The following is a 15974-nucleotide window of genomic DNA, read 5'->3' as shown; positions in this document are numbered from 1 at the left end:
TTCTGAAGTAGCGAAACCAAGATGTATATTTGGCTCTCAAGTTCATTCCAGGCAGTATCCTGGTTAGCTGTCAGCCTGTGATTTGTTTTACTCCCCTGTTGAGGTTATGTTGCTCCCACAGATGAAATCACCGCAATCTCCTACTGACTCACAGCTGACCTGGCAACATCTGATTTTTTATTTTTATTTTATTTTTTATTTTTTTTAAGTTACGCTGCTAGCGCGATGTTGTAAATGGACTCGCAAGCAGGGCACAATTCATGATTGCAGGCCTAAGCGCGTTCTCTTTTCTGTCACCTTCCTAGTTAATCAATCCAGTCTTCGCTCAAACCTTTAACCACAATTGCACTGCTCATTCACAGAATGGAAACGCAGAGGCTGAGGAGCTGGTTTACAGCCACTATGTCATCTGCAATGATACCCATGAGACTCTGCGCTTTGGCCAGGTGGACACAGATGAGAATGTGCTGCTGGCAAGCCTCCACAGCCACCAGTACAGCTGGAGATCCCACAAGTCTCCCCAGGTAACACAAACACACAAAAGCTGGGAAGTACCTGACATCTCAGAGCTCTGTGAATTTGCTCGTTTTTACAACTTCTACATGATGTATACAGTTTATATAAGAGATGTTATCTATATCATAGCATAGCATTTAATTGATACTGTGATGAACAACAAACTGGTCATTATTTAGGTATATAAAAGATGTTCCCAGATGAGGCCTGGGAATTTAACATATTCCTTTAATAACTATGATTAAAATATACAATCGATTAATTGAGGTTTTTTTTGTTTTTGTTTTTTTGTTTTTCTTGTATGTCTAAATGTTATGGGTGTCAGTCAATTGAAATATTTAATTGTAATTAATCACATGACTTCAATAGTTAACGCATGATTAATCGCAAATTTTATGTCTGTTCTAAATGTACAATAAAATATTTGTATTTTATTTGACGTTTTCATACTCTTGTTAACAAAAAGTGGAACTAATAGAAATATGGCTGCATCTTTTATTCATTGATACAGTAATTTCATAATATTTATGAAATGTAGTCAAAAGATGGACGGTATTATAAAAATCGAATGTGATATGAATTTGTGTTTAGGTCATTTGTCTGCCACTAGATGGCATAATTGATTTGTAAGATGTTGGTGACAGCTCGGTGCATTTTTCTTTTCATATTAAGAGCTATTTAACATGAAGTAACTTGTGAAATTCTGCATATTTTTAAAATTGTAAAATACAGCTTGACCCCAGTCTCCACAAATTATGCATTATTATTAAATTTATTACTGCTAAATTTTGACCTGGACGAATGCTGCGTTGTGACTGGAATTCCCCCAGTACAGACTTTCCAAGTAAGGGGTGGTCATTAATTGTGCGTGAAAAAAATTAGCGCCGTTAGGGGAGCTTTAAATTAACTCAAAATTAACGCACTCATTCTGAGACCCTTAACAAATTTAGATTCTTTCACTCATGGATGTGGCACATTTCTGTCGCAATGCTCTTACCAAATTGAGTGCACATCTTTGCATGTGCCACATGCAGTCAGCACATTCCCAATTACAAACACAACTAGGCTAAATTCAATTTCTTGGAGAAATTGTGTGGGAATGCTGAGAGCCGAATGCTAATAGCTGAATGCTAAGATTTGAATGCATGTGGAATGCTTATGAAGTAAATTGAGGGATAAATTATGAAATTATAACCTTTACTGGACAATGCACTTTACCAACTGTGCCACCAAGCAGTATCAGACACCTGGTAATTATGATAAGTTATATGTATGGAAGTGGGCGTGGAAAGTGCTACTTAAAAAAAGTTCAATGCCTGTCCCATTGAAAATGAATGGGGAAAAGTTTATATTAAACGTTAAATTTAGCAAATACTAAATACTAAGTAATGTGGAATCAGACAATAAATACCCCGGGAGGCGTGGATTTTATAAGCAAGTTGAAACTTGAACAGAGTAATCAGAAGTATTATGTCAGAGTTGTTACGTGGCAAAAAAAAGTGTGGAGAATAAAATTCACTAACATATGCTTCAGCATTCCCACAATAAATTATGTTCTCAAAAGCAAACTAGTTTGCTTTTTGTTTGTGTCAACCCTAACTACAGTTAATTCTCCTTTCTGGTTTGTGTTTCTGTCATGAGGTATGACATCATACCATTGTGAGTTCACACAGTATGTTGACATCCATCCATCCATGAATCCATCCATTTTCGATACCACTTGTTCTCTTTAGTGTCGTGGGGGAGCTGGAGCCTATCCCAACGGACTTTGGACAATGAGTGGGGAACATCTTGAATTGGGCACCAATCAATCACGGGGCACACAAACAACTATTCACACTCGCATTCACACCCAAAGCCAATTTAGAGTCATCTACCATGCACGTGTTTGGAATATGGAAAACCCACACAAGTAAAAGTAGAACATGAAAACTCCACACAGGAAGGCCCAAGCTGTCAACTGTGAGGCAGACATGCTAACTACTACTTGCCATCCATTCCAGAAGTGATTATTCTCTGATGACCGATCATTTTATAGCCAGGTCTTTCTTTTACATACATGCAGTTGGAACTCTTAACAGAAGGTGTCAAAATTGTGGTTTGATGTTGATCTGTTAATTTGCTCCTCTATAGCTTTTGACAATATAAACTCAAAAAGGTAAATACTGTTCCAAACAAAGCTCTGTTTCTTTCATGTTTCTGCCCGTGCCCAGACAATGTTGGTCCAAAAAAAAAAAAAAAGATTGATGATATTTAACCCTTTGTGGTTTTGAGGTTGAGTGGAGGGTGGGCTTGGCTGTTCAGAGCGTAAACGTGTGGGCTCATGTACTCTACGACAAGTGTGAGAAAGTCAACCTTGAGTAAAGACATTGCTATAATTACTCACAGTAAGTCAGTAAGTCAACTTGTATTAATCATTCACTCTGGTTAAGTTGTGCTCTTACATCATTTCAAACACCCACTTGGGAACTTGCAATCTGGCATATTGGCACGGCAAACATCACATCTCATGTCTGAAGTGAGTCAAAATGACCTCTGTAACTTCAAGATGTCTCAGAAGAAACATTGTCCAAATGATAAATAATGCGATTCCAGGATGCTTTTGTCATATGTTATTTTTATCATGCGTTCGTGATACGGCATATTAAAAATGTGTTCTCAAGACGAGCATGATTTGTGAAAGTCGATAAATAAGTTAAGTGCGAGTCTGCCAAAACAATCAGCTAACTTATTAAGGCTGATGATAAATGTGTGCCCATATGTCCGCCTTAGGACACACACTTAAGTATTTTTCAGGGTTACACAAATAATCAAACTGATAAAAGAAAGGCTTGTATTTCTTAAATGACTGCTTGGAGGTCTGTTTTTGTTGCTTTTGCAAATCGTTTCCCAACAGTCTTAATTGGTTGTGCTATTTTGCTTGCATCCCATGCTGCTTTGGAGAGTCTCTAAAACAAGTGAAGATGATGAGCCATTAATCTCCCCGAACATCCTGTGTCATCACATTGCAAGAACTTGTGCAGTGCAGTACAGTGTTACTTTCTTTACTGTTCTTATGAATTCATTTTAATAGCGAATGACCTTTGCACCTCATTCAATTCCAATTGTAAAGTAATCTCCATGTTTTTCCTTATATCACAACCAGGATGCCAGAAATTATATCTTAATTTTGGGAGCCATTGGGTAATGTTTTTTTTAAAGTGACCATTTATTCTGGGTTTTTATAGTAGTACTTACTGTAATGCCCCCCATGCATCTGTTTAAAAAAAAAAAAAAAAAGAGAGAGAGAGAGAAGTGGCTGATGCACTTTTCAGCTGTTTATTGACCGTCAGGAGAACAGTAAAACACGATGACTAAGCAGTCTTCCGCAGAAGCTGCGATCAGCACACCTTTCACTAAGACACACTCACATGCACATACTCAATAACATGATAGCACTTCCTGGTTCACTGGCTTTGTCAGTCCCTCTACGGGGTTTAAACATACATACTGAGCATCTTGCCCATGCCCTTTTTCTGACCAAGCTTTTTTCCATGTAGATTGTCTCCACCCCTCTTATTCAAAACTATTCTTCCTGTGCATGAGGGTTGGGTCCTTCAACCTTTCGTCATGACTCTGGTATGATGTTTGTGTCCCAGCAGAAATGTCCCACAGGCACACACATATGTGAACTTTCATTTTCTGCTGTAAAACTATTGGTCCCCTTCTCTTAAATTCTCTGTCTTCCTCTGTAGTTCCCCTGAGAACGCAATTTGGCAATGGGAGGAATTGATGGGGTTTGGGGCAGAATGGAATAGAATAATCAAAGAAACTATTAAGTTGTCAAATCTACTGGGAAAAGAGAAACAAAAAACAAAGGGACAGAGAATAATCTATCCAATCCTTAAATTGTTCATCTGAGAATGCCACAACATCCGCCTTGTTGACTTGTGACTGTTGTGATGGCACGTTGCGTGTTTTATAATCCCGAATGTTTGTCGAGGGGAAAAAAGTGTTCTACAAATAGAATTGAGTGATGGAAGTCAGTGTCCTCACTGCATGATTGGTAATGCCAAGTTGAGCAAAACTAAAGGATTACTTCCTTAAATTGCATGGAGATTAGTAATACAAGAATACAGCACTTTCTGAATTCAAGGTGAAAGAGAGGCAGATTCGATGAAAAGGCTACCCTCCCTGTTCGTTTTGTTCACCAAATCACATTTTATATGTCAATAAAGGGTTTGATGAATGCGCATAGGAAACTGGTGTTCAGTACCTCCAACAAGAACCACCTTAGAGTTTCCAACAGCCACATGCCTAAAAGTAAATTCAGGACGATGACGATTTCTGCAGTTTCCCACAGCACAATTTTGAGACAAAATATCTACCACCTCCTGAAGCCAAGGCAAGTAAAACTTGGACAATGCAGCGAAAATGCAGCATTATTAACAGGACTTTGCCTGTTCTCACCTAATCGATATACTTGTTAAGAGTTACGAAAGATAGAAATTCCTTGAAGTCGAAGGAGCAACTCGCTCTGTGCTTGTCTTCTAGGAGGAATGTCTAGTGTTAACGTTTAAGAGTGAAGTGAGTAATGCGTCTGAATCCGAGCAGTCAAACCAGACATTTCCAATGATTTTGACATACCTCTGGATATCTGTCACTTCTCTCCCAAGGAACGCACCAGCAGTGTGTTTTCTCAGTGTAACGCGAACCTTGACTCAGGTCACATTCCCTCTCAGTGCTCCTGTGTTTTTTGTTGTTTTTTTTTCTTACCCCCCTGTTTCTTTTGCCAATCATACATATAAATTGCATTACAAAGGATAAATGAGGCAGTCACGTTCTTCAGGTCATCTGTTACCTGACCCTTACACACACCTACACAACGTGATCAAATATCTGGAGACTGTCAGCGCGAAATGTCGAGTCTTGCTAGTCAAACCCCCGCATGCCTTCACACCCTAGCATTTACCAACCAAGGCAATGTATATTTATCATAGACTATGAGCCATCTAGTGATTAACAGCATCCATTAAAAACTCATCATTGCGTTCTTCTGTACATACTTTTATACATATAAGCACGTAACATCAATTCCTCTCAACTCCACCCTGTTGTTTTTCACGACTCTGGCGTGTGGTGTGGATAGTTGAAATATCTGACTACTCAGTACAGGAAGCAGCCTGGCTGATGAAAATCCTTGCGGTTCATGTGGTTAAGATGGGAGAGGGGCGTAGAAAGCCCCCAGGATTTTGGACTTTTAAGTACCTACAAGGAATTATCAGAATTCGAATAAATAGTGATTTACTCCACCGGCAGGCTTACATGGTTGACTCCTTTGATGTGATTGCTGCTCCGCGAAAGTCTAATAGTTGGAGTGTGAGCAATAGTGGTCATTGGTTCAATCCCCAGACGAACATTATTAACCATTGTGGGAAAATGAGTGCTTGGAAGTTCTTTGAGTAAAGGTCCTTCATCACAAAGTGGAGCTGCTACTTGGCCTAAAGATCAGACAGTGGAATATTGTTGACTTTGAACCTTACCGTGACTTTTTATTTTGTGGTTGCACAAACATGATCAATAACATTTTAAATGCAAAGTACAGTGGATATAGAGGGTGAACAAGGAAAATGGGGGGGTGGGGGGGGTGGTTGTGGGGGATGGTTGCCTATAGTTATTCATATATGAAGCAAGTGCAACCGTAATGGTACAGTTGCATAATGTAGGACAACCATCACCAATTGTCACCAAAATGTATGCGCACATGTACAGTATATTTATAAATGTCCCAAAAATATTGGAACGAAACTTGTAATATTTTTATACTATTTACGTTGTAAGGTTGCCTCTTTTAGTTGACTTGTAGAACGAAAATAAGACGACACTTAATGTACTAAAACCGTGACCGGTTGTCACCAAAATGTATATGCACATGGATATGCCTGGTCAAATCATTTTCTGAAAATATTAGAACAAAACTCGTTATATTTTGGATTACATTAACGTTGTATGCCCGTAAGCGTTCTCAGTCATATGCATATTAACATTAACATTAATATTAACATATTAAGCAACTATGCTTATGGTGTTAATATAATCCAAGATATTGTGACTTGCGGTCTAATATTTTCAGACTACGATTATAATATGCAAATGGGGTGGTGTGGGTCAGTGGTAGAGTGGTCGTCTCGCAACCCAAAGGGTTGTGGGTTCTATCCCATGCCATTGTGACCACATTGAAGTATCCTTGCGCAAGATATTGAACTCCCAGTTGCTCCTGATGCTGCGTTATCAGTAGGTAAATGAGTAGTCGAATGTAAAGCACTTTGAGAGCCGTGTTAGGTGGAAAAGCACTATAAACATGAAGTACTATTAACCATATGAATTGTAAGTATGTGGTACCCGGAGCAAAGTTGTTCCGGCCAACTAAACTAATTGTAATGTAATTCAACGGCTTGGTGAAGTCCTAGCTCAATGAAAGTACAATTAATTTCACACTTGCCAACACCCTAACGTCAACCCTGGTCGCCATGGCAACAAAAGTGGTACTCTGTTTTGGTTCTGCAGTACAATGGAGCGAGGGGAGCAATATTTTAAACTAATCTTTACTTTGACTACAGTGTTAATGTTTCTCATGGGTGCTTGTTGAGTACTTATTAGGGATGAATCGTTTGTATTTAACATTTCCAACAATGTAAAGTAGTGATTGGTAGTGATTGATTGTACATTATTCTATACACATTTCCACAACTCACCATTTGTTCACCATCCAACCTTTTAAGAAAACAATCCATTCCATTCCCCAGCGCCTTCCCTCAACTTGTACAGCCAAACTTCATGAAAAATAGAATGAGGACAGTCGGTCTCCTTCAACACCACCCCCATTTTACTGTTTTATCTCAATATTCTTAAATCCCTCTCATCACTCTAAATTCTATCAGCCCAATATTTACTTAGGAGGCTTGTTTTTCTCTCTCTGATTTGCTGCGAGATTGTATTATGACTTCGTGGTGTATATCAGATGATCCATTGTTCTGTCATGGCTGCTAGTATGTGTATATAAGTTTATGTGTTGAAGTAATTCAACTCCCTCTGTAGTTTGTCCCACAGGAAGTGCTCTTTTTCTGACGTGGGGAATTAATTCAATTATCATGTTGATGAGAGTTGAACTTTGAGAATCTTTTTCCTTTGTAATTTTTTAAACATGTCAATCTGTTAGCATTTTAAAAATGAAAGGATAAAAATATTTGCTCTTCCCTGCCAAGTTCCTGGCCTTGAATCTACAACAAAGGGCTTTAACTGTGTTTGGGCAGCAAAACCATTTCTGGTCAAACTCCACATGACAAAAGTCCCGTTAATGACTCTGCTGCATTGTGACTCCAGATTTAAGCAATTGCGATCCATCTTCCAACAAGTTCCTCAAATCAAATTGGGCTATGATGTCAGCCACACAATAAAGTCTCCTACTGTGACTGAAGTCTTTTGTTTTCACTCCGCTCATATCTTTTTTGACAATCTTGTCATTGCTTATGAAACACTTGCAGTTTTTTTCTTTCTTTTTTTTTGTGACCTCAATTTACTTTTTTTTTTTTTTTTTTTTTTTTTTTTTTTTTTTTTAAAGAAATACATGATAGACTAAATCGGGTAAGAATTCATTTTCAAGATTATCCAGGAAAAGCTGTCACTGGTTGACAGTCAAGTGACAATACAAAAAAATTAATAATAAAATAAAATAATAATAATAAAATAAACAATTAAACTTTAAAACATCTTGAATTATCTGCTAGTTACGGATTATTTATTTATTTATTTATTTATTTATTTATTTATTTATTTATTTATTTATTTATTTCGCACGCTGTTTGCACTTCCAACTCACTGTTACAGAATCAGTGGGGCTTTTGTAATGAAATATCCTCTCTTACACCGATATATACACTAAACTAGACAGACCCACTAGTCTAAATACGGTATTCTGGTTAATAGTGCATTAGTGGAAAATGAGTTAATATAAGAAGCAAAATCCAGCAGTTTATATCAATATCAGAAGGCAGCCATTTTGCCACTTGCTGTCGACTGAAGATGACGTCAATGTTGCCCAGGTCTCAGGTAACAATCAATCACAGCTCAGCTTCAGAAGAAAGGTGAGCTGTGATTGGACGTTGCCTGAGCTTTGAGCAACTGTGGCGTCATCTTCAGTCGACAGCAAGTGGCAAAATGGCTGTCCAGCTGAGATAGATAAAAAATGACTGGCTTTTGCTGCATAACTCATATTCCACAAATGTAATATTAATCACAATGTAATGTTTAGATTAGTGAGGTAACATAGAACATATTAGCAAGAAATGTTTATGGTTCACTTCCCCTTTAACTTCTGAAATGTGCCGCTTGTTTGATGGCTCGATGACGTTAATGGCTGGAGTTGGGGGTGTTTGTATTTGGCCATGCCATTACTCAGTACAATAATTGATTTTAATAATGTTGGTGAAACTCTTACTGAGCTTTTTTTTCCACTTTGATTATTAAAAAAATAATAATCCCCCCCAATTTTTTTTTAAACCTCACTTATGTATATTGCCTGTGTTTGGTGCAAGCACCTTCTTTGTCTGCATCTCTTGGAACCCTGGAAGCGGGAGAGAAATCTTGTTCTGTCAGATAGAGGGAGCTCTGGAGGGAAGAAGTATTGCAGCCAGATGTCCGTGCAATCATAGTTCCCTTATGTTACACTGGTGAGCCCTGCCTGCCCTGGCAAGGATAATGCCGGCTCTCGCTTTTCATTTACTGTCTTTTCCCCTCCTCCTGCCATTCAACATTGTGTTTCTCTTCCAGAGCACAATCATCCAAATTCTTTCATGTTCTTGTGAACCTGTTTCTAATTTGTTAGGTGGCTAGGCCAGCTAAGTGGTTTCAAAGTCATTTCACCAGGAAACACATGCCTCTGTTTCGTATGCTTTTTTTTTTTTTTTAGTATGTGGTTCATATCATTTTTATAATTCAAAAATGTTTTATTGTGGAAAATTTAATACTATGTCGTATGTACATATTTTATTTTTAATGTACCGTTATTCTATTCTCTCTCTCAATTCACAGTAAAAATACACAAGGTGATCATTAAAAAGAATACTAACCTGACTCAATGACGTACGCAAAAACGACGTGACACATAACAAATATGTAAAACGCAAAACTACTATACACAACAAAGAAAACACTCATTTAACAGTAATACATAATTCACAAAACTATTTCACAAAATGTCACTATGCATGATGAAAAGTGCAGCTTCATCTTCTGCTGTAATTTTGGGAAAGTTTATGTTCAGCATCTCCGCAAAGTTGTAGTACCTGTATATCTAGCCATTGCCATTAGAATCATTTGAATGACTTGAAGAAGAATCAAACTACTTGTGGGAACAGCAAATGACAGAAACATTCTGAGAGATGTTAAAGAAATACCCTAAAACAATGCAACAATCTCCAGAAGGCAGAAGTTGAAATGGTGAACTTGAAATGAAGTCAACACACAAAAAATAGATGGAAATCACTCATTAGAAAAAAATAAATACACAAACAAGCCTAAAAAATGTTATATGGACTGATGAGACAAATAACCAAAGTTATTGAAATGCTAAAATTTGAAGAAAGAAATGATGTGCTCATGATCCCGATTCTACATGCTCATCTGTGATACACAACGGAGACGATGTCATTTTTCACTCCATCGTCATTCATCATGTAACACATGATGGCAGCCGCTAAATGAACTCGGAACTCTACATGACCATTTTGTCTGATTATTTAAGAAAAGATGCCAACTAAACTCTGATTGGGAGATCTTTCATCATGCAGCATGATAACGGATCAGTCCTCACAGACAGAAAAGAGTTCATCAGGGGCTAGAAGTCGAAGATTTGGACTTGCCAAGTCATTCTCCAGATTTGAACACTTCTGCACATTCATTGTACTTGCTAAAGAGGAGTAAATAGTATGTTTTTAATTTTAATCTGTTTCTAAGTCTGTTTTGTTGGCGTAATTTTGCTCACCTAGAATGTGGTCGTTCGTTTTCCTGTATGTCCAGTATATCGAAATTATGCCATCTAAGTTGTTCTGGAATAAAAACTGAAATACTGTCCTCTTGTTTAATTATCTTTTGATGTAAAACCAAATATTTTCGGTCTGTATAAAAAATAAAGCAATTACCCCTCTGTTTTTTTTTTTTTTTATATAGTTTGCGAGTAGAGTGTATGAGACAAAATTATGAACAGATTGGGAACGTGGTAGAGAATGTGTGACACAATCTATTTTGCTGTTCTTCTTTTCATGCTGACACTTGAAGCATCTCAGTAATATGTAAGCATGTGTAAACCAAGGGAGTCAACAAAGTTGATCATCATAGCTTGGGTTATGACTGACTCAAATCTCTCCACCTTTTACAGAAGTTCTTGTAACAAATCATTTCTCCTGGGACAGGATAAAATGACGCAGACGTAAGACGTGACATAGAGCTATGAAAGCATCTGCTTGTTTGATTGACTCATCAGTTATTATTAGCATTTAAAGGCGGGTGCCTCTCAGAAGTTACCACCATTTCTGAGTATGTTAGTCTGGTGTTATTTTTTGCATATAATTTCCGTAGCAACCACAAAGATGTGTATCATGTGGTACCAATCTTATGAGGCCATTCACGGTCCAAGTTGGATGTTTGTCGACTTTCATCTCATCATTGTGACCCTTCCATATTTGGTATTATGGAAGAAAAACATCAAAAGGTCATCATGTGTTAATCATTGATATAAATACATCCAGTGGCATGGTATGTTGATCTAAGCCTTGTCATCAATGTGATTTGGAATTAAATGCAAATTAATCAGTCATTCATGGATCTGAGATCTAGATATGTCTTTTTTTATTTTTTATTTTATTTTCAGTAGTACGTTTACATGCAGTCTATAGCCCTTTCAAAAAACCTGAAGAAGACCCCTGGGTTACTCATTTTCTAACCTGAATATTTAGTCATATAAACGCATATCTGGTTTACCACCTTTGAACGGAACTTGGGTTTGTCTTCTGCAAATGCGCTATTCTATTTATAATGAATCTGGGTCTGAACTACTTATACAGTATGTGTGACGGCCAACTTACGTTTCCACTCGTTAAAGGAGCCTAACTTGAATACAGTGATTTGTACGTGCATGTATCTTAAGTTCCATTGGTACTTCACAAGCAGAGGTAAACAAAAATGGGGAAACATGGTAACGCAGGGCAGAACCACACTTTTGGAGCGAGGAGCTTTATTAGTGTGGATGAATATAATGTCTCTTATTGACCGTTGAAAGTTCATAGTGGAAATGTAATCTATTTGTGTAATGACGTCAGCGTGTCACGGTTTAGATCAGACTACCATTTTATGCGGCAGTAACTCTGTCCACTCACGTCTGTAAATGGGTCGTCCTGAATGTTTCACAAACCGGATTTTTGACCTTGAACGGAATATTGATTGCATGTAAATATTTATTAGAGGTGGGCAATCTGTCGATATTGACGGAAGGTGTCAGTCATTGACGGATGCCGTTTTGTTTGAATGGCTGATTGTCGATTACAGTTTGGTTCGGCTTGAAATATTGACAGATTGACAATGATGGAAGAGTGCACTATTAATTGAGACTATTGATTGATGCGCCCATCTCTGGCCTTTATGATAATAAAGAATGGCTTGTTTGATATCTAAAAGAAGGGAATAAAAATTGTTGTTTCAAACACGCAGTTGTACAACTGTGGTTGTGGCTTCTGGCTTGATCAATCGGGGATTGCCACAGCCAGTCATTGACATAATTTTTTTGGCACCATTTTTATACCTTATTGTACCTGACTCAACCTAACAATATTATATTATATCTGGGATTGGGACTGACAGTGGATGGGTTTTGTGTCACTGGCTGCTGTGAACCTGCAAAAGGCAGCAACATGTACCTAGTGTGTAACTTAAATGAGTACCCTCAATGGGATTGATAGAGATTACTTTTCGAATCAGTGTTTTCTATGGCATAGTGTACTACAAAACATTCCATAAACATGGGTCATTTTTTTCCCAAAATGAATTAAATATCTAGCAGTCCTAAGTCCTAAGTCTAGCAAACCTGAATTTTAGATTTGAGCTATAGTTCACAAGAACGCAACCGCTGGTGAGTTTAATCATCATCATAAAATTCTAAAATTAGTTGTTAGTTTGTTGAGTAATGTATAAAAAGCTTAGTTTTCAAAGTGACTGTACTCACAATCTCCAAATGATTTGGAATCGTGGACATGTTACAAAGCCAGGAAACTAACTCAGTGTCCGTATGACAGACAGTATACACTTGAGCGCACTCACAGCGTGAACATGCTCTGTGTGATTACGTTCAACCATTTAGTTTCGTAATCCCTCAGTAGATCATTGTGACACATACATTGTGCTGGGTCCAGTCATGTGCTGGAAGCTAACTAACCACCATCATTTAACCATAATCACGATATCTCCCCAAGGATTTGTGCAACAGAGAAATGGTTTGCGATTGGACTTTCACATTTATTTCTCACTCAATATACAACTTTGGAAACTCTAATGAACTCTAATATCGAAGATTAGCTTTTGGCAAATGATTCCAGTCAGTCGTGCACAAGTGCTGGAGTTCATTGGACGAGGCAGTCGATCATTTGTTAGGACTTGTGCTTTTTGGAATTAAAGGTTCAGCTTGTTGTTGGAGAGATTTTTGTTTGATTCCCAACTGCTGTCAAGGTGCCCTTGAGGAAGGCATTTTAAAACCCGACTCAGATCATCTCAGGGGCTCAGCACCACATGACTTTGAGTCGCTTGAGAAACTCGAAATTTGGCAAGGGTATGAATAATTTAGTGCTTAATTGTATACTCAACTTTTCCGCTCCAATTTTCATTTAGCTGTCAATCACAATGCTCTTGGCCTACTGGCCTCATCGTTACTCTCATGTTGGAAGCATTTCTTATACAGTTGTGTCAGTTCATCATCAACAGTATCCCCATTAACATTCTTTAAAAAAAAAAAAAATCTTACAACAATAAGGCTTTCTCCTGGTAGGTTCTCCCTTTATTGAATGTGAGTGCAAGATCTGGCTTAATTCCTGGGCTAAAAGCCACCACATCTGGCAGACTGTCTTTTATTTCTGTGTCACAAAAGTTGGATTAAGTCCGAAAGAGGCAAAACAGCTTTGCATTTTTCATTCTTGTTGTCTTACGTGTTCAATTTCTGTTAACGCTGTTTTCTTGTTTTTCATTGCTCGAGTCAGAGCTGTGCTGACTTAACGTAGTCGCCGACTCGCCGTTTGAAGTTTGAGGAGAGACACTGTTATGATGTCTGTCTTAAAGGTCAAGTTGAGCCACAAGCGTGATAACGTGCGCAGAGAGGAGGGAGGGTCCACGAGGTTAAAGGAGAGAAAAGTGTTGAAATAACAAAACAGTCCTCACAGATGGTGCTGAGGCACAACACAGACTTCCAGTAAGTGCACCACCAAACAATTTTGACCGTAATGAAGTTCAGTCCAGTCCTTCTTAACGACTCACTGAGACTGAAACTAATACTAAGAATGTAAAGCGGGCTTTTAAGTTGACTGCAACTTAAAAGGTTTCCATTTCATGCCAGGCAGCTTACAAAGCGGCTCAAACTTGAAGGTACTTTATTCTAATGCCCGTGCTGCTTCAGGGGATTATATAGTAGTTCTCCACCCCGAGGCTTAACCATAACTTCCACCACCTGGTAGTTTACACCACTTCGCCACTTTCCCTGTGATCAAGGCCACAGGGAAAGAGATCCTAGAAATTATGTCACTTCCACTCCACCAAAAGGAAGTCGAGACAGTCTCAAATAAAGTGAAATCAGGCTTTGATTAAGAATGTTATTGTAAAGAAATCTGCCTTCAAACGCTGAGGAACCATTGCAGTGGAGGGAAACATAGACGGGTCTTGACCAGGGCTCCCCCGTGCTCTCTGACCCCAGGAGAAATTTGTTTTTCTTTAAAAAGGATTGCCTAAAAGTTCAAAACATTAAAGCAATGTGCAAATCTTTTAAACTAGTTCAAAACCACTCCAATGTTTTAGTCTGGTTGCTTCTCCTCTGGGAGCATATTGAAGCCAGCCTCTGTATGTTTCAATCTTTACCTTTCTGGCGTTTTGCCTCATGTTCTGCGACCGAGGCGAGCTGCAAGTTGTGTTGGCAGCAACACGAACATCGAGAGTTCACTCAGGTGGAATGTCAGCCTCGTTGCCTCCAGAGGGGAGAGGGCGTTAGATCTAGCATGCGTAGTTATGATTCAGCTCCTGTATTGTGACTATCATTTCATGACAACACCCGCTTTGTTTGACACATGAGCTCTCATCGTGTCACGCTCAGAGTAAAAATGTGCACAGTCATTCAATGAACTGACTATAGTGTGCGTCAATGACCTGGAACTGGTCATTTGTGATCAATTACGGTATTGCAATATGTTCTTCTAAAATGTCGCTTTCTGGCATGTCCTAAAAAATCAAAATGCAAGAAATAACATACTGTATATTTATTTAGAATTAACACGCCAAACCATCAGAATCTAATATTAGTCCATGCCTACCAATGACCAGTCTTGCTAGGAGAAATGTTTCCTGTGACCTCAGAATTAAGACTCATTTTTATTCGCTGATGAAGGAAATGGTCGAGATCAGGGATGGGCAATTTGTGCTGTATGTTGTCTGCACCAAGTTAGTCACCGCTTGATTAATTTTGGAGGCAGGGTGTGGTGCCAATCCTGTTATTCATATAAAACTGATATTGGGAATTTCTCGGCGTATTAGGGGTTTATTTCTTTATTTGTGTTACCCCCAATGTTCCCAATGCACTTAAATGGCCATAAATTATACATAGATTTTTGCTATTTGCTGCCCGGAAGATATTTTGTAGGGAGATATCGATGTCCTAACATCACAGTACAATAAATATCACAATATAAACCTCACGATATGATAATTATCGTGATCTTGTGGGGAGGTTGGTAAGTTCACGATACTGTACAAATACTCACAGTATTGTTTAAAAAAAAAAAAAAAAAAAAAAAAGTGTCTGGGGGGGAATAAATGCTCTTATTTTAGGGGGGAGCACAATATTGTGATTTTTTTTTTTTTTTTTTTTTTTTTGTACATAACAGCAGTGATAAAGAAATTGGCTTGCACATGTCATTTCATGTCATTAAAATGTGTCCCTATTGGTTCAGTGGCGCAAAGTATCATGGTTTACGTAGTTCACAATGCTGTATTCGGCTGAAGCAGGCAAAAAGTAATGTTTTTTGATGGAGATGTTGAAACTAACTACAAAAGGGTGCTAGGAACTGAACACATGAAATACAACCTCACCTTTTTAACAGATGTGCTGCCTTTAATATTGTGACATGACAACGAAGAGATCATGACACTTTTAATATTGCGAATTCCTGTTGATGGGA

The 15974-nt window shown here is 38.2% G+C and overlaps 1 protein-coding gene across 2 annotated transcripts in view; it reads left to right on the top strand.

The window, feature by feature from the left end:
* The window catches only part of vps13b (vacuolar protein sorting 13 homolog B), a 337411-nt gene that overhangs the window by 293898 nt on the left and 27539 nt on the right, over nucleotides 1-15974 (top strand). For both annotated transcript variants that reach the window (XM_077526198.1, XM_077526199.1), the window contains exon 46: nucleotides 363-524. In XM_077526198.1, the coding sequence (XP_077382324.1) occupies nucleotides 363-524 (162 nt within the window). The remainder of the gene's footprint in view (nucleotides 1-362; nucleotides 525-15974) is intronic.

The sequence above is a fragment of the Festucalex cinctus genome, chromosome 7 (genome assembly GCF_051991245.1).
Source record: "Festucalex cinctus isolate MCC-2025b chromosome 7, RoL_Fcin_1.0, whole genome shotgun sequence".
NCBI lineage: Eukaryota > Metazoa > Chordata > Actinopteri > Syngnathiformes > Syngnathidae > Festucalex > Festucalex cinctus.
This window is presented reverse-complemented; position numbering and strand designations above follow the sequence as displayed.